The sequence below is a fragment of the Anoplopoma fimbria genome, chromosome 6 (genome assembly GCF_027596085.1).
Source record: "Anoplopoma fimbria isolate UVic2021 breed Golden Eagle Sablefish chromosome 6, Afim_UVic_2022, whole genome shotgun sequence".
In the NCBI taxonomy this organism is placed as follows: Eukaryota; Metazoa; Chordata; class Actinopteri; order Perciformes; family Anoplopomatidae; genus Anoplopoma; species Anoplopoma fimbria.
In genome coordinates, this window is record NC_072454.1 from 6,274,973 (window position 1) to 6,295,837 (window position 20,865).

Sequence of the window (20,865 nt, forward strand, 5' to 3'; positions counted from 1 at the left end):
TGAAGCTTTGATCGATGACCAACGCGACTAAGTATTTGTCCCCTTCTTAATTTTCTCACGAGAGAGTCATAATTCATTAGAGAAAATATAGAATACTGCTGCCTATTTTATATTTTCTGAAATAAATGAATAGACAGCATGTTGTGACTTTAATTCCTGGATGTTAAGTCTTTTAATACGTTTACTTTTTAAATCAGCGACAAATAGAAATCACCAAACTTTCCCTGTTTTTCTCCAGGTCAGACTTCAGGAGGTTCCTTATTATTTACAGAACTCTTCATGGATTATAACATCTTTTATCATATCAGGTCTTCCATTGAACTTTAAACCTGGTATAATATTTTCATACTATGCTGCATTACCGATTAGACTTTTAAACTTACATTTTCCTTATTTTTTTTACTGAGGCAACTGAAGGTTTATCTCTGGATATATTGATATTGTCATGTTTTTGTTTATGAAATACAGACTGTTGCTATAAGTAAGCAATAAAACAGTGTTTTTTTTAATACTTAATTTTTTACATGATTGTTTCAAGAGTTTTTTTTACATGTGCTAATACCATTTATTGTATCTATAAAGTATTAGTGAGGCAAAGGGTTATTAAGGATTACTTGCTGGAGCCTTAAACTGTATTATAACCAAGTTACGATCCACCACAAATACTGAATCGTGTGTTTATATTAGTACATCTATTCTCCTCTCTCTTAAATGGTGTCCACCAAGGTGTTACACAGTTAATCTAAACGCTGACAGTTTAACAACAAACACCGATGTTAAACAGAGAGACAGAGGTGTTTCCTGGTTAATGATTGTAAGAGTAATAAAGTCAGTGTTGAAACAAACAGATAAGAGGAGTGGGAGATAAAAGACAGCCAACAGCTTGTTTGTGTGCAGCCAAAGACAGAAGGTCACTGCTGAAGAAGAAATATTCATATAATGGAACAAGGTATTCTGCTGAAGCCTTAGTTAATGAGCAGTATGATTCCTCCAAAGAAGTATTCAATAAATGTCATAAAATAATCTGCCTATTCTATAAGCAGAGTCAAATTCAGAGAGATTCAAAAAAGGATGAATATGTAAAGGGTATCATTTTCTCTTTTACTTTGAAAATAAATCTAAAGAAAATCATTTCATATGAGAAACATCTACGGCTTTAAAAAAATATGCTCATTCATTGTGTTTCCTGGTTTGTTTAACTTATTTTATTTGTTGGTAAAAAAAAAGTGATGTAAAAATGTAGAACAGCGCTCTTGAGAAGATGCACATTTAATTTCTCTTTCTGCATTTCTAACATCGTGCTGCTGTGGTTTTAACGATAATATTAGAGCATTGAATTCAAAATGAGTTTCATCAAGACATAATCAAAAAGAAACCAACATGTAAAATTGCCAGCAAGAGCTCTGAAGAACAAGAGGATTCCCTAAAATGCTGAACTGTTCCTTGAACTGTAACCTGCTGCTCAGGTGTGAGGCCCTCAACCCCTCTGCTCCCCTTTCAAAATAAAAGCACAAACAGCCATGAAACCCACCAGTTTCTCTCCCGACAGGACCTCCAGTAGTTTGATGAGCATGCGTCCGTCCCTCAGGTCCATGTAGAGGTCGGTGATCCGACAGGAAACTCTGGACAGGTGAGAGTTCACCCACTTGACGAAGGTCTTCTTCTGCACCGCCTCACGCTCATCTGGACCAGAGACAAGGAGAGATCAGCGGTCAGTGGAAAAGGAATCAAAGTTATAACATAAAATAAAAGGGTTGGAAAGTGTGATGACTAAGGCAAAGCTTAGACAACTGAGGAAGAGCATGATGAAGAATGAAAGCTCTGGGAAAAGGTAGTAAGAAGACTTTGAGTTATTTTGTGTTATTTTGTCAAAATGTCGTTTTTTAACGGGCAAAACAGCCGGTTTGAGTTCTGCAGGTGTGTTTGGATGTGTACGTGTTTCCTCTCAGTGTTATCCCGTTGCCTCATTGTTCTTGGAAAGCTTGTGCGATTGTGTTGTGTGTGTGTGTGTGTGTGTGTTTGGGAGAGGTTTCCTGTGTCTGACAAAGCAGACTAAATCTAAATCACTGCTGTAGATATTCACACACACACAAAGTTGCAGCGTCTCTTGAGTATGTGTATCTGTACTGTATGTCAAGAGTGCTTCCTTGGCTGAACTCTGGCTCTGTTGCCATAACAACCAAGTCAAAGGAGGAAGTTGCACAAGGAGGAGAGGGCGTGACTACACACACACACACACACACACACACACACACACACACACACACACACACACACACACACACACACACACACACACACACACACACACACACACACACACACACACACACACACACACACACACACACACACACACACACAATTTGTGAGTTTTTACACTCTAGTGATTTCTTGTCACTTTTTTTCCCAAAACAGATTTACAAAAAAGGTCGACAGCAGATTCAGTTTCTCCTCCGTTAACATTTCAAGCTTGCAGACGTGAGGACAGAGGTCAAAGGTCACAGAAGAGTGATGACACACCCTGAAACCCGTTTCAATCTTTAAGATTTCAAATCTGTAGACTTTAAACTTATTTTCTCTCGCTGCAGGAGGTCTGTCTCCAACCTTTTCCCTCTAGATATTGATTATGATGCTTTGACACAAGACATCTGCTGGTGTAGAATATCTGATACCAGATGCAGCTGGATAAAAGATGCATCTTTTATCCAGCTGTTGATGTTGTTACGATACAACAACACATTGTGTTTGTATTATAAATGGGAGTCACTATAGCACCATAAATACTAAATGTGGGTTTAACTAAGTCAAATGATGAATTACAGCTGACATGATGCGTCCATGTTTGTTTTGTCTTTCTGGTTATTACGTATTATTAAAGGGCCGAGACAGATACATGCGAGCGAGTTCTCAGAAAAATGTGGGTGTTATTTATACATCACAAGACTAGAATACAGCATTGACATCAATCTAACAAAGTGATTTATAGCATAAATTGTACAATGTGCCTGTGAGTTTTTGTCTTTTCTTGCTCAAAAAGCCTCATTTTTTACAGCAAATGATTCAAAACTAAACCAAATATCACCGACAATGTCAAACAAAACAAACTAAACAAAAAGAATTGAGCATTTCTTTACACATAAGAGGGCAATTTTCTCTGCAACAGTCGGGTCAGAGTGCATGAACACTCTGAGACATGAATAAACTCAGTTTGACCTCTTGAAGGAAACTGAACTCAACTACAATATACAGACACACATACATTCAAGTGATAAGAACCCCTGACTGTTTTAAACACGCAAACAATCATTCATACAGATCCATGACCTTCACGGAGTGTGTGTTAGCTCGGAGCGGGACAATAGCTTCAGTGTTCAATGGCATTCAGCGGTTTTATCACTTAACACAAACACACTGTGGAGGATTTCTCACATTAAACTGGAGCTGCTGGAAAAATGTGGAGAAGACGTCACGGCGTCCTGGATCGAGGACCGCCGGGAGCCAGAAAAACGCTACAACATGTTACAGTTAGCAGAGTGATAGCCTCGGAACTTTCCTCCTACATGCTAATAAACACACAAACCAAGAGCCAAAGATTCAGAATGATGGTTTTCTGGCTGCAGTGTAATCCTAGACAAATATATCACTTTTTTTAAGTGGAAATTATATTTCAAAAGCAGGAATATGAATGTTTCAGTGTTTTCAGATTTGTTAAAAATGCAGCCAGAAATGTGGAGGTAACAGACTGACAAAGAGTGTTTCTGATCAGTGTTTGTCACTGCTCAGTTAACCATACAGCAGTGTCAAAATGTTTTTTTGGACTGACTGAACTGAAAAAAAAGTGACCTGTTTTAATTTTCCTGAGAAGCGACCTCTGTCAGACGCAGAGGACGAAGTAGAACTACCTCATTATAGTGCTGTGACCTGCTCTGTCACACTATGTCATCACTGATTAATGACAAAACCTCCACATTTTAAGCTTTTGGAAGAGAATTTAGGGAGATTTACATTGTTTCCTGTTTTTAATCGAACTTCTAATTGAATCTATCTTCGGACTGTCTGAAGTTATATGACGGTTATTTACGGATCAAAATGCCTTTAAAATCCAAAGTAGCCTGTCACAATGAACAACAGTATGAACAGAATTTTGAATGGGCTCTTTAAGTTTTTCTCTTTAATTTTGGCCTCTAAACTGTTTAGCCTCGTCAAGTGTATCAGTAATTAACACATTTCATAGATGAGGAGTCCGGAGCTCTGACTTGTCCTGGACTCTACCTCACTGGTCTCGGGGACAGTACTGGTTTTACTCGTCTTAAACTTCAACAAACCTTGACGATGTAGGTGGCAGATCATATGAATATTTAGTCGTGATACGTTTAGTTTTTTTGTGAATCAATGCAGTTTATGTTTTCAACCACTTAAGTGAAGATCTGCGTAGTAAGTAAAGATGGAGCTTGCTAATGTTGTGATTTTGCCAAATAATCCACAGTTTTTACAAGCAGGTGAAACGGACATTTATAAATTAAATCTCAAAATGTCTCAGAAAGTGTCAGAACGTGTGTGTGTGTGTGTGTGTGTGTGTGTGTGTGTGTGTGTGTGTGTGTGTGTGTGTGTGTGTGTGTGACTCTCTATGAACTCTGTTATGAATTCTTGTCACATCAGGACCTTGACTTCCAATCATGCATATTGTTCTGTGGATACGTGTTTTATGGGAGTGACACATTCACACGATGATACGAGGAATAACGCACCTAACATGACGTACAGGAAGTACATTCCTCTGTGTGTGTGTGTGTGTGTGTGTGTGTGTGTGTGTGTGTGTGTGTGTGTGTGTGTGTGTGTGTGTGTGTGTGTGTGTGTGTGTGGAGGCGCTCCTTTAAAGTGGCCCCAGACATTGATTTCATTTAGGGTTTTATTTTGTCCCAATGGAGACAAACAAGGCCACACCATTGTCTATCCTGTGTGTGTGTGTGTGTGTGTGTGTGTGTGTGTGTGTGTGTGTGTGTGTGTGTGTGTGTGTGTGTGTGTGTGGGGGGGGGCCTCAGGCTCAGGTCAAGGACATCCTCCACTGTAATTGTGTGCGTGTGCATATTTGTGTGTGTGCTATTGACCCACAGAGACACTCCATCAATACATCACTGTCTCCTCTCTCTAATGAAAAACACTCACACTATGCTATATGTTGTGGATTCAGCAGTATCCATAAAGCCAGAAAAGGTAATCGAAGCCATTGACATTGAGTTCTGCTTAGCTGTGCATATGCTGTGTGTGTGTGTGTGTGTGTGTGTGTGTGTGTGTGTGTGTGTGTGTGTGGACGAGCAGTTTTGTGTGTCTACCTATGAGTGTAAACACGTTTTCCTGCTGGGAAGAGCATCTGCTTCTTTTTCACAACAGGAAAGGGAAGCCCCTACACACAAAAACACACTAAACACACACACAAACCAAATATCATGTAGTGGACACACACTTCTATGCGTGCAGAAAATGCAGGAGGAAGCATGAAGATGGAGATAAGACACACTGCTACTCAGAACACACGGCTTCTCAGACAGACCCAGGACAACAGATCACACACACACACACACACAGAGACAGACCCACAACACACACACACACACACACACACACACACACACACACACACACACACACACACACACACACACACACACACACACACACACACACACACACACACACACACACACACACACACACACACACACACACACACACACACACACACACACACTGTCCATGTCAATGCACACACGGACGCACTAATAAAAACACAGACTAGCAAGGCTATAGATAGCAGATAAGAAAATGTCTGCTTGTTACTGCTGCCGGCTCATAAACATTATCTAAATTGGGCCACTTTAATTCACACAAAATAAATAAACAATCCATGTGTTTTAAATGTGTATGAAAAGGTAGGAGAAAGATGGAAAGGAAAGGAAAGAACAGGCAAAGTGAGAAGAGAAAAGGAAAGGAAATGGAATAAGAAAACAAACTAAGGAAATAAACAGAAATTGAATGAACAAGAAAGGTAAGGAAAGGAACAAAGAAGAAAGGAAACAGGAAAAAATGAAAGGAAACAAAGAACAAATAAGGAAGAAAAGAATAGAAAGAAACGGAAGGAAATACTATGAGAACATAGGAAATGGAGAGGAAGCTTTTCTGTCACTGCGGATAATAAAAGAAGAGAGGGAACAAGCTTTTGAGAAGCAAAAACTGAAACAGTAATTTCATCATTAATACGTCTGTCCTGAATTTAGCCTTCAGGCAGTGCTCCTCCACAGCTGTGTTCAAACCTAACCAACTGCACCAATCGGCTCCTTTCATTTATTGATTAGGTCAAGGTCAGGGGTCAGGGGTCACAGGGTCAGGGTCGTACTGGAGACAAAGCCTGAACTGCAAACAAACAGGAGGCGGGACTTCTGTCTGACAGGTTCAACTCAGGGCAGAAAATAAACCCTGAAGGACAGCACACTAAAAATGACATATTATATCTCACACACACACACACACACACACACACACACGCACACTCCACAGCTGTGTTCCCGTGGGTTATGACTGAAACGCACAACCAGACACAGTCAATGCAGAGTGTGTGTTTTAAGGTGATTTTGGTTCAGGAATAAATCTTTAATTTGTTATCATCTAGATTAACTTGACATGTGCGTGCGTGTGTGTGTGTGTGTGTGTTGGTGGGGGATTTTGGTGGAAATGCTTTTACAGTTAGTTATGCTTTGAATATTTGTTCCCTCATCCAATGATGACTAATACTTGGATATGTGTAGGTGTAAACGTGCACGCACATATGCATACACACGCACACATACACACACGCCCACTATAAACCCCGGGGGGAAGCTTAGATACAAGAGGAGGAGCAAAGAAAGACGAGGAGGAAGAGGTGGGCGAGAAGTTGGTTGTCATTTAAAAGCAGAGAAGTATTTTTTGTAAGACTCCTGAATATAAAGGTGACAGAAAATTTAAATAATGGATTAACAAGTAAACCACTGCAGGCGAATCATTGTGAACGGTGAGAATGAACAGAATTTTGTCAGCTCTTGAAATGTAAAAAAATAAAAACCAATCCAACCACCTGATGATGAGTCACAAAGATCTGGGTTGAGCATAAACTTTCTCTTCATTCCTTGTGAATTGTTTTGGTTCAAAGTATTTAAATAATGTAATTCACGTGGGTGAGTTAAGAATAAAAGTTTTTCAAAGAAATGTAAAAATATGTCATTTATATTAATTAAAGTACATATGTGGGAAATAAGAGATTCCTGCCTATGGTAAAAATGCAGTGTCACTACGGAGAGTATCAAGAGGAAACGCTTTTATTTAAGGTGTAAGGTTGTTCAGTGCTTTTGTTGCTAGCTTCAGTTTATGACACCAGGTGCAGAAATAAAGTTTTGTTTCGTTATTCAAAGCTTCCACTAAACATCTTTGAAGCACTTTCCTCTCACAGACACGTCTTCACCTCACTTCCTCTGAGGATCAGCGGTGACATAAAGGTTTCAGAAGTTGTGACAGGAATGAAAGGAGGAGGAAGGAAAAGACTGCAGAGTTGCCCTTGAGCAAGGCCCTAAAACCCAAACAAGGCAGCTCCCAGCTATGAAAGTGTCAATGAGCAGAAGAAGAGACGGCTGATCTCTATAATAATAATAATAATAATAATAATAATGATCTTTGTAATAATCTGTCCTCCGCTGTGTTTGTCCATTAATGAAGCGTCAGTTAACGCCTTAAAGTCTACTTCCTGAATGTTTTGCATATTGCTATTGAAAAATTAAGTGAGGAGAGAATGAAAAACATTTAAAAAGAGATTCATAGCTTAGCTAAACCAGGTTTAAAGCTGGATCCAACAGAACCAGCTATCAAACACAAAACAAACACAGGTGAGACCTCGTCCTCAAATCAAAAAACTCAAAGTGAGAAAGTGAAGGAGGAGAGCCACGACTGTAGACGTGTGTGTGTGTGTGTGTGTGTGTGTGTGTGTGTGTGTGTGTGTGTGTGTGTGTGTGTGTGTGTGTGTGTGTGTGTGTGTGTGTGTGTGTGTGTGTGTGTGACAGGCTGAACACATCAAACATCTGTTTCCACTAACAGACAGCGAAGGTCTCACACACACAAACACACACACACACACACGCACTGCTCTGTTCAGTCTCCCATGTCTGTGGTGTGTTTCCAAATCCAACACAGTTCTGGGCCATGAACAGTGTATCGCATGTCATTGGCAAAACACACGCACGCACACACGCACGCACACGATCATATAACCTTATCAAAATACACACTTCCAGCTTTGCAATTTCAGGATTCCTGCATTCCTGATCTCCCACGAGGAGCAGGGAGGCCGCTGAATGTTACCCTTAACATGTAAATGTGTGTGTGTGTGTGTGTGTGTGTGTGTGTGTGTGTGTGTGTGTGTGTGTGTGTGTGTGTGTGTGTGTGTGTGTGTGTGTGTGTGTGTGTGTGTGTGTGTGTGACTTCATATCAGTCGATTACTGTAGTGTTGTTTGTACTTCATTGTTAACAGTTGATCCTCACTGGGTGAAAGGCTGCCTGCCTTGTGCCTTTACTTTTTCAATGGATCAAGGAGATGATTATGCGAGAGTCACTTTACAAAAGATGGATCACTTAGAAAAATGCATTAAAAGATTTTTTTTTTATATATTTTTGTCTGGATCTTCAAATCTTTGCTGTAAACTCTCATACAAACATATTTAAGAAATACATTTTCCCCATGTTCTTTTATTAAAACATATGAATGGACTTTGTCACTCTTAACAATTGGAATCAGCAATTGTTTAACTGTGTACATAACTGTTTTCTTAAAGTGAGAAAGTGTGTTTAAAGAGAGAAACATTGCTTCACAGCTGTCATAACAATTATGTCTTTAATCAATAATAATATCTGATTTCAGATTCTAAAATGTTAAGAATTTGCTGCTTTACTGTTTTATATCATTTGTTTGTCTTTTTTGGGTTTTTTTAGGTGTTGGACAAAACCAAAAATCTTCTAATTTTGACTTTTCTTCTAATATTTCATAGATTAAACAATTAATTCATAAATCAAATACATTAATCAATAATTGTTAGTTGCAGCACTACGATAACTGTTATGGTAAAGGGGGGATGTATTCCTATGTGTTACAGCTCGTCCACATTAAAACTGACGTATGTTGATTAAGTAATGACATTTCTTTAAGAAGAAAAAAAAAAATTCACAGGAGGATAGCTCTGCTTAAAAATCTAAAACCTGCTGAACAGGTTTCCTTTGATGGTTTCTTTAAAAAGCTATATCTGTGCAGAGAGCTGCCAGTGTGGATCTGCTTCGGGTAAAACAGTTCGTAGAGGATTTAGAAATCAATTACCACCACGAACAAAACCGCTTCAGCCGACAACAGAACTTTAAAGAGAAGCCCTACCAGCAGAGTCATGTGTTAAAAGATGCTTAATGAGCGTGAAAGGTCAGGAATGAACTAAAAAAATCGGAAAACTTAAAGCCTATAATAAACATCATGTTTCTCAACATCCTGCAGTCAGACAGCAGGAGACCGGAGGACCCTTTCAACCAATCACAGGACACAAAACTGAGCCTGCTGGAGTCTCAGCCAATCACACTGACCTCTGAAATATGAGAGCAGAGTGTAAATGAATGGACGCGAGTGTGAGAGACACACACACACACACACACACACACACACACGCACACACACACACACACACACACAGTGCTGCAGTGTTTTCCCATCGGGGCAGAAAGTGAACAGAGGACTATTGAGCGCCGCTGAACACACTGACTGACTGATTATCAGACTGCTAAACTGACTGAAGCCATATGTCCCGCTGACTCAGAGACTTTTCTCAGTCAGAACTGTTTTAGAGTCGATTTGGGTTGAGTCCAGGTCTGTAGCGCTGAACTAGAAGTCAATTAACTCAATTAAAGTGCTTCAGGTCTCTGAATGCCGATCATTGAGCAATTTAACACGTTCATATCAGAGCTGTTCTAATAATTAATACATTTAAATGCACACTCATATTCCACTATTACCCCGAATGTGACAATATTCAGAATTTCCTACGGCTCATTTAAACATCATATAGTGTTTGGAATATATTTATCTTTATCAGCCATGTAAACAGCTTATTAAGAATACTGTCTTTTTTGGAATAAGGGCAAAAAACCCAGAATATTTGGTGCCTGTAAACGTAGTCACTGTAGTTCACATCGTGACCAATTCTTTGTATTCCTGCATGACCGTCGAGAAATATGTGGAATTTGAAGCCCAAAAAGTATTAGAGGAGAAGTCAATCCATTATGAATCAAATTTTTTTATGTGTGTAACTGTAATTCAAGACAAACACAAGAGAGAAGAAGCATGCAGTTCTGTTTTTTTTTAGACTTATCCTGAGTTAATGTCACGGAGCTGAACACTGACGAGACGGAGCTTGTTTGTGAGTTCATGTTTCAGGAATCAGCCTCCTCTCACAGAGTCATTCATCAGGGTTTTGCAAGCCGGAGTGTGAAACTGAAATTAACTTTATTTGGTCCTTAATTCAAAGAGGTTCCTTTCCTAAATCCGAAACAGCTCAGGTTGCAGATGCATCACTTGGGATCTTCCAAACCTTGTTTTGGGCTTTGAATGGGGATTAGCTTGAGTTCTTCTTTGTGGCAGTTTGACTGCACTAGCAAGTCAATCAAACTCTCTTATTAGTTTAAATTTGTTTACTTTTTGACAAAGTGACGCCATTAAAAAGTATGCCGAATCAGCTATTATGAGTTCCTGTTTGCAGTGTATTCATGGATGCACAGACAACTACCACTGGATTCATTTCCACTGATGAAAACTTAAAAACTTAAATTTCTCAGGCAAATTCAGAAGTTACAAGGAGGTTCTCTTTTTCTAAGATTTCTATTTAGATTTTTTTTTTTTTTTTTCCCCCCACAATGGAAATCTCAGATAAGAATATCCTCCGAAAATGCAAGTCATGCTGAATCTAAAAATATTCTTGTTTTATGTGTATTAGTGTCCTTCTAAACCAAGATTCCCACAAAAGAGCCTTTGATCAGAATAAACCAGGCTCAAATTCCTTTCTTTAGGGGAGTTTAACCGACTCAACACGGCAGGATATTTTGTCAAACTATAACAATCTGTACATGTTTATGTCCTTGAAGAAAAGAAACAAAAAAAAAAAAAAAAGCTTGTTACACAGTAATGCATCAAAAAGGGAAACCCAGCCAAGCCCGTTTCACAATTACATTCCTGCTACAGGTCATTACATCTCAAGATAAGATCACTATCTCTGACAGGAACACACATATTTTCTTAAACCCATCACACAATCGTCACACCTTTTTTGGATTGACCTCGCTAAAGTTCAGCGAGTAATAAAACACATGATTCAACAGTTCTGGGAAGTTTTACTTCCTTTAGTGTGAGGAGTGTTTGGTGGCCTGCTGCTCTCTTCACACTCTGACAGTTTTAATAAAGACTCCATGCCGTCCTCCTTCCTCTTTCTTTCCCTTCATGCTGCTTTTTCTTTTTTTATAAACTCATCAACTAGCCAACAAACAAACAAACAAACAAAAAGGCTTTTCAGCATCAACTGTCAGCTCCGCTTCACAGAGCTCTCTGCTGTCAGCCGCCAGGAAACAAAAATGGTGTCCATATAAATCAGCTTTTCTTCATTACAGTGGTCATGTTAACTTCACCACAGTGAAGAGTCACTGGTGGATGACTGGAATTCCACAGCGCTGAGAAAAGAAACTCTCTGTGGGTGTGTGTGTGTGTGTGTGTGTGTGTGTGTGTGTGTGTGTGTGTGTGTGTGTGTGTGTGTGTGTGTGTGTGTGTGTGTGTGTGTCACTCTAATGCTAATGAAACAGCATCAGAGTGCCACAGACATCCATCAATATGTAATAACTTGACTCCAGTTATTTAGCAGCTGACTGATTCTTTACATGAGCTTCCTGTCAGGATCTGCAAAACTTATTAATAATGCATTTTTTGCATTAATATTCACGTTTAAAGCTTATAAACAAATTGGTTTTATAGTCAAATACCATATTATTTAGCAATACTAATGAATCTCTTGCAGAAAAATGTTTTTTTTAAAAAGATGAATTTAATGTTTTATATTAAATAACTTAAATTCCCTTGCTATGAATGCAGTTTAGCATCCAACCAAATACAAACATTAGAAGAGAGGAAGCCTACCCACGTAGCTGACATCACAGCCAGCATACAGTTCCAGCAGGCAGACAACATGCTGCGACCTGCTAGCGTGACGATGCATTTGCACTGATTTATGCTGAGGTAGCAAACTTCACCTGAGAAGAGACGGAAAAGCTCCACTACACAAGACAAACACTGTGTCAAATAACTGCATTAAAACAAGACTCACCAAAACCCTTTTTAATAAACAGTATGTATGGATTAATAAGCTGCGTGCTGAAACTACGGAAGAAGAGACCCATGGGTTTAAACTTGGAGCTACTATGGAGACTGCATGTATATGAACTACTGTAAATGTCATCAGTAAAATCTATTTCAAGATTATTCTTGTGCAATAAAGTTGAGCACGACTGCATCATTTTTCCAAGTCTGTCTCAGAGCAATAGTCGGATGTCAATGTGAACACTGAAAGATGTCTATCTTACTGCAATCAATCCTCCTGCTCATTATGAGATCTAATAAAATCCACAGTCCTCATTCTGTGCAAACATTTATTCACAAGTTTATCTGAAGAGACTTCAGCTGTCCGAGTTAAACAAATCAGGTTTCATTTATTAGTCTATAATAATCTCTTTGTGTGTTGGGCTCCAGTGGAGGGATAGTCGCAAAAAGGGGGAAACATTTTACAGAAAAAAGCTGTAAAATAAAAAGACGCCATCTTGACTTGACTATTTTGGAGCCAACGTTTTATGATATCATCGGATACACCTTTAAATACATTTTTGCACGGGGAGATAACTGTGGATTTTGTCCCCAATCACCACCTCCACCAATAAGTCTCAGTAATTTCAATCTCTGGACCACTTTTCAAGAAACTAAAAGGTTTCCTTCAGCCCATTGATGTTTGCGTTTCCATAGCAGTCTAAATACATGTAAAAATGTAGGCAAATTAGTCCATTGATGTATGAAAAGTACATTTCCTTCTGCATAATATTTGCTGATACACGTTGGAAGTACTGAATGAAATGCAGAGGAGGAAAATTAAACTAAGAGCGTCTGTGTTTGACCAATCGGCAAAGGTCATCCCTGCAGACCCAAACCAGAAAGTTCCTGCACTTTCAGAAAGTACGACCTCCCAATGAGGAGCTTTTTGGGGGGTTAAACGTCCCCAGAACTTAATTCAGACCCTGGTCCCTGTGGTTATAATGCAATGTGTTCCTCAAAACCTTCCTAGTCCCTGTGCAGAGTTGCTGCTGTAGAAAAGAGGCTTCAGATCAGAGTGCATCATGAAAAGGGTCAACTGACAGGCAGCATGAACAGAAGAATGATTACAGCAAGATAAACCAGTCTAAATGAACAATTATGAACCCATCCTTTAATAAAGTTACCTTGAAGCTGAGCCTGTAGCAGGATGTTGAGTTTGTGATAACGTTAGTTGAGTTAGCCAATTATTTCTTTATTTCATTACCTCGGAACTAAACTGTAGACGGATTGTTTAGGAGCTGAAACCCAGCTGTGACCAAAGTGTAGTTGAGGTTAAATACAGTTTCGTTGTGCTATTTTTAAACGTTTAAACACCTGAGCAGGGACGTTTATTTCCCATATTTTACTAGTATCTCTCCATCTGTTGAGGTGAGAGTTCAGTAGGTGGAAACCAGCTGCATTCAATGAAAAACTACCAATTCAGAAGCCTCTGCTTTCAGTTGATTTCTAACAAATAACGAATTGCAAAAAGAAAAGAAATAAATCAATTCTTGCAGACAAATAAAATATAGTGGTTGGCTGAGGAAAAATGTACAATTAAGTTTTGTTCCCCAACTTTCTGAGCTTTGTAAATACATTTGCACCACAAGCATCATTGTTATAATTTTGGTCTGAGTCATGTGGCGGCTGAAACAAAACTAGTTAGGAACTGATGTGACCTCAGTGGTTTGTGGTTAAAGTGAACTTCTCCTTTTTTTTTATGAAAATAGCTGTTGTTCATCCTGTGCACCTGAACACACACACACACAGACACACACACACACACAGATTGTTTTTCAGTGTATTTTTAGATTTAAACTTTATACTGATTTTCTCTCTCTGGGCTCAGTTATTGCCCCGCCCACCTCTCTGCTGTTGTGAGCATGCTCAGTCAAGCATTCCCATCAAAAGGTCCTTTCATGCTGCAAATCTGCTTGTGGAACAAGACAACAAGATAATACACACACACACACACGCATACAGTCACACACACACACACACATAGTCAGAGTGTTTCCCCTGTTCTTCCTCAGACTGTCACACACACTGAAAACACACAGCTCTTTCCTCAAACACTTACTCACGTCACCTTCGGCCCAGACACAACAACAAATACACACACACACACTGTAACATAGTCAGAGTGTTTTCCCCTGTTCTTCCTCAGACTGTCACACACACTGAAAACACACAGCTCTTTCCTCAAACACTTAGCTTCAACATCACGTCACCTTCAGGAGGAACCCAGACACTCTTTTATCAACAACGCCATTCTTGAGAAAAAATGCATGCATTTGAACAAAAAGTCTCAAAAGGTATGCTTGATTTGAGAAAAAGTCAGACATATATTCCTGAAATAAAATATTCATCAAATCAATTTGTTCTGTAACTGATACTGCTCAGTCCACCTCAGGTGAAGGTTTCTGAATCATTTCCATGTTGTCAACATTTAAGAAATTTCATAGAGTTAAATCCAAGAATTTCACCAAGACAACAGAACTTGGGACAATAAGTGACTACAGCCAGAAACTGTATTTAAACTATTTAGCTTGTGTAAGTATTTTCTATACATTAAAATGTATTAACAAATAATGTTTTTTTTAAAGCTGGTATTTTACTGTTAATACTCACTACATTTAAACACCAACACCTTAGCTAAAATGCTTCTTTTTTGTCATTTCTGTGAAGAGTGCTTCATCAGATTATGTCAGAAGCTGCCGAGTGGAGAGTCATTGACTCCTCCTGAACTGAACTTAACACTGATGATGAAGGATGGAGGTTGAGGAGGAGTGAAGGGTTTTCTCATCCCGCCTTTGTGTGACTTTTATCAGGACGAGATGGCTGAGGCTTCCTTTTAATTCCACTAAGAGGATGGAGGGAGGGAGGGAGGGAAGAGGAGAAAGGAGGAAGAGGGGGGTGATCGGGGCAATGACAGACGCTCTGCAGAAGCTCATGAAACATTGATGAGGTGGAGGAGGAGAAGAAAGAGGAGAAGAGGAGGATGGATGAAGGATGAAAGGAGTGGATGAACACCTTTTAGACGGACAGAAACACGTAATAAACAGCAAAACATGATGATGTGGTTTGGACATTTTTTTTCTGCCTTCTGGACCATTTTAGAGAAACCCCCTTCCTTCTGTTAACACACACACCACACACACACACACACACACACACACACACACACACACACACACACACACACACACACACACACACACACACACACACACACACACACACACACACACACACACACACACACACACACACACACACACACACACACACACACACACACCACCAAGATGTCTGCTGATTGGCTACCTCAGGACAACACAGGAGCAGAGGGGGATGATGGGAGCAGAGGAGGAGAGAGGGATGATGTTATTGTTTTGCAAGCATGGCGGTGTGTTAGCTGTGTTGTGTGTGTGTGTGTGTGTGTGTGTGTGTGTGTGTGTGTGAGTGAGAGATACTACATGAAAATGAGTGTGTGTTTTAACCATCAATCATATCATAATTTTTCCATGTTTTACAGCCTTTTTTGTCATCATTCATAACTCAAATATGTGTGTTAAAGTGTAGCCACGCCCCACCCACATTTCCAAACAAAGGATTGAAAGCTACTAATGATGGGCTGTTTCAATTGTTTCTGCTGCCGTCAAATGTTTGTTTACATAAGTTAAGTTTGTAAAAGCAGCCTGATATTTTTTAGATATAAACAAAATGCAGTTTTTTCATTTATAATTCAAACTCCCCCATAAAATATCCTTTAATGTTGATGTATTTAAACAGCTGATTCTGTCAGATCTTAAATATACATACACTTAAATATACACACTTTCTATACCTCTTTCTGTCTATCCATCTGTCTCTCCATCTAGCCATTTATTATTTAATCATCCATCTACTTTATCAATTCATCTATCCACCAACTCATTTATCCATCTATATTCATCTGTATTTTTATCATAAATGTTACATGTCTCCATCTATCCGTCCATACCTCCTTCTCTCTCTCCATCTTTCATACAATTTAGCATCAATCTATCTATTCATCCCATTTCAATCAATCCATCCATCTATCAATTTATCTAGCTATGTGTCCATCATACATAACTTTCAAATTCTCTATTCATCCAAATATCCAACCATCCATCAACTTTTTAACCATCTAGCCAGAGATTTCTTCATCCACCTTTGATTCATCCATCTCCCATCCAATTATTTACTATTTTCTACTATCAAAATCCAATCATTTTAAATAGGTTTACATTAACTTGCACAAACCAACAATGACGTCCATCCATCAATCAAACTTTCAGCAACAGATCTTTGTAACTCCGTATCGCGTTAGCCCGCCCACTTCTTAGAGGTCCAATCAAATGCAAAGGATTTGTTTTAAATCCCTCTTGGAACTGAACAAATAAATTAATTTCATGGGGGAATACTCACAGTTTAGAAGCTAAAGAAGCTCTAACTTAAATTTCACTTGGACTTTAAAAGGCCTTAAATTCTGAGAAATGTAATCCAGACACACGACAGCAATGAGCTTTGATCACCAAATATTACATACAACCGAAAAATACATCAAACTCCAGACAACAGGTTGGTTACAGAGAAGCTGTGGGTTCAACACACTCCAAATCACTGTTCTCCTGAGTCTTTTACCTCAACATCATTCAGCATCCAACAGCCTCCGTATAAAAATCTCCCATGAGTCTATTCAGAAGGCAATTTCATGACTTGTTTCCCGCCATAATTGCTTGACTTCTAACAAGGGACGCTGGCTCAATACCATCCTAATGAGGAAGAAGTGCTGCTCCTCAGCTGCCTTCAGCCTCCTCCCTCTCACATCTGGAGCTCCTTGCAGTGCAATAATCACCCACTGCTTTCATATTAATCACCCCGCTGGGATTTAAACCGGCGGTCTTTGAAGGATCCGAGGCGCTGCTTCGAACCACCTGAGCCACACATGTGACTTCACATGGATTTTATATCCTCTCAACGCGTCGAATTGCCCTCATAAAACCAACTCCCAGACCTGTTTATCTGTCTGAGGGTTATCTAATGTGAGAAGTTAAAGTGTTTCAAAGGGACGATCAGGGCTTCATAAAGACCAGTGATGGTGTCCTGTCTTTAGAGGTTCTCTATACGACATAGAGAACAATAATATAGCAGCAAACAACTATTATTTATATGAAGATATAGAGGAGTAACGTCTACCTAAGCAACGCGTGAAGTCACTTTCCCTCGGTGTCTGTTGTTATCAAAGCTTCTCCTTGTTTCGTTGACATAGCCGGTCTGGCCACGCATGTCTTGAAGTGCATGTTAGCACGTTTTAGCATTGGTTCGCTATAAGCCGCCGCTCTGTTCTGTGCCAATATGGCGGTTACAGCTGATGACGTCATCCCAACTCGCAACGTCGTCCCGGGAAGCGTAGCGCCCACTATAGTTGGGTGATAATCTCCATAGTCAGATCCTCCCATTATCAACTTGTGAGATTGACAATACCCAATTTGATTTGAGAAATCATTTTGCTATCTTTTATTTAAAAAAAAATGTTGACTGTTAATCTGAGATGATTACAGCTAGAGGACTTGCTGCATGGCTCGCTGTTTGTGTATGTGTGGTAGAGAATGAGTGAGAAAGCGGAAGAGAAGGTAGAAGGTGGATGATCACACCCAATGTTTCAGTAAGTTATTCACAATATCAACACTATGAATGAAGCTCAAATGATTCAAACTATTCAGTAGCAGGGACAGCACTTTTTTATTACTAAATAAATGAGCTGAATAGATTCTTTAAGTCCTGATGGTAGTTTGATGAAAAGTTAATGTATTCTTCAGGCAACTGCACCACATTACAGCTGCAGTGTAACACACTGTAAACCAAACCTGGTCCCCAAAGTGGTCACTTTTGGTACCTGAACAATAATTCTCTATATATTATATAATATATATTATTTAAAACAATACAGCTGAAGGAGAAGAGCCCCTTCAGAAAGCTAGAAGACTTCTGATAAGTTCATGAAGCTCTACAGACGCCGTTAGAGTCTGCAGTCAGTCAACTTCTTTAGAAGTTAAATACGGTTATATGACGAATCCTGCTTCGTCGTACAAGTTTTTAGTATTAATCTATGAGGCTTAAATAAAGTCTTCATAATCATCTGTTTGACTTTTTGGATTTCCAGGTATCCAACCTTCATACACCTTGTCTAGAACTTAATAAATACTGCACCCAGACAGATATTCCGCAAAAGTAGCAGTCAAGTATTTTATATTTCATAAGTGGTGCAGTGTGCTGTGAGGTGCTCACAGTTTTGCTGGTGCTCTACCTCGTGACTAACGTCTTGGCATATGTAGTATTCACATAGTACTTCCCCTTGCAAAGATGATCATAACGTTAATAAATCCAAAAAGTGTCAAAACATTGCCTTCATTGAAGATGAACTCTAGATAACTTAAAGATGTGTGCACTGTACACTGACCAGGTGCTGCACAGAGCCTTTCTAACTTAGTTTTGCAGACATAATTTGATCAAACACACAGACAAAATTGAGTTTTGGAATCTGTGGATTGATTCAGACTCAGAGGACAAGTACTGTGTTTTCCATGTGAATTGATTTTCTCCAACACTTTTCAGACATTTAGTTTTTCCTCCTTCACAGAAAACGACAGCTGTTTTCAGTTTGGATTCATATGAGACTCTACTAGTGACGAGTTTTCACAGCAGACAAAAGGTGTCAAACACACATAAAAATTCCATCCAAGTGCTTAAAATACTCCAAACATCGATTTCTTTTTTGCCAAAACGTTCAAAAACACTGCTTTCAAAAAGTTCACTTTGCAAGATTTGACCTGAAGCTACATGAAGACATATGTTGAGGATTTGGAATATACCAAGTAATGTTCCAGATGGACAGAAGTATATTATTATGTAGAAGAAAAAATAAATACATTTAATGGTCCTTTTCATTCCCTCCTGAGGTCCGGCTTTTTTCCATCTGCAGCAACAACAATTAAATCCACCCAAGTCTCAACACTAAAACTTTACGATCCTTAACAGATAACACAAAAATCCACCCTTTTCAACAACACACAAACTCAAAGTCAAAACTTTGTTGATAGGACCTTCGATGACACAATGCTTCTATGAACATCTGAGCACGTGACGTTGGTCTGAGGAAGATCTGTTCAATTTAAGGACCTCGAGGGTCCAAATTGGTTCCCCATTGGATCGTAGAAAGAAACAAGTGTTTCCCCTTTCAGAACTGCAGGGGCCGTCACAATCAGAATCTTTTCAAATTAAAAAGTCGACTCAAAGCCCCATTGTGTTTCCTGAATCAAGCAGTTCTTAGCTTGCAGCCCAACAAACCACCTGCAGAAACCAGCTGCGCCTGGCCTCAAGCCAGCAAGCTACTTTTAGATATGAGGGACTTCAGGGACACTAAAGGTTTCTGGGCATCAGCATGTTGACGGGCTGCGATCCGTAAACCTGCTCCATTAGCCTTCAGCTAAATGCAGACTGCCGATAACTGAACACTCAGTGCTTTGTCGTGGAAAACTGTTTTGGTATTAAAAAACCTTGCATTGATGGCGAACGTCCATTGATGAGCTTTTAATAGCTTCCTCTGGAATGTGAGGTGTAAAATACTTCACTCTGTGTTTAATAAGCTTGTTCTGAAAGTTGTTGGCCAAAAGCAGATGCATTCGGACAGGAATACAAGTTATAAAAAAAGTAATCTTAATGAACTAAACCAAACTTGCAAGAAATACGTTTCCCAAGGATGAATTTACCAACAATTAGACAGAGATTAAAAATGATTCAAATGATTAAACAATGACATTAACTCTTTTGACGCATCCCGTCGGTAAATCCCTGTGTGCTATGCATTTGTATTTGTAATAATAAGAGTTATTTCCAGTTAGAGTTGCATTGCTGGAAAATCATCTGCACTTAACTTGAGTTAAAGTTTATGCAAAATAAACTTTTTATGCACACAAGGGAAATAAAAGCGATAAAGTTTAGTTTAAAACTGTGAAGCTGTTATTTCGTGGATGCTTTTATCGAGGTGCTTTACATTACAAGTTGTATTTGCATGTATTAGATGAGGAAGTAGTTTGCACACTCCAATGAAAGTTGAAGAGTAAACACTAGACTTCTTAAATTAGGGTGCAAGGTCCAGTGTTAATCTCAAAAACGAAAAGAAATGATGAGCACTTGTGTAAACCAGCGCGTCTTTATTTATTCCTAAAACCAGCCAGCAGCAACAGAGAGCAGAATCTGATCCCTCAGATGAAGGATTACCATATTACATGTGATTCTAGTATGACTGGAAGTCCTGACCCTGCTCATAACACTTTGGCTCAGGGGTCTAAAGATAAAGACACTGTTCAGAGTGGAAGGAGGTCTGGGACAAAGCT

The 20,865-nt window shown here is 39.2% G+C and overlaps 1 protein-coding gene across 2 annotated transcripts in view; it reads right to left on the reverse strand.

Annotated features, from left to right (window-relative positions):
- Window positions 1–20,865, reverse strand: part of LOC129092668 (spectrin beta chain, non-erythrocytic 1-like) — a 118,857-nt gene that overhangs the window by 50,256 nt on the left and 47,736 nt on the right. For both annotated transcript variants that reach the window (XM_054600684.1, XM_054600683.1), the window contains one exon: window positions 1,532–1,683. In XM_054600684.1, coding sequence (XP_054456659.1) covers window positions 1,532–1,683 — 152 coding nt within the window. The remainder of the gene's footprint in view (window positions 1–1,531; window positions 1,684–20,865) is intronic.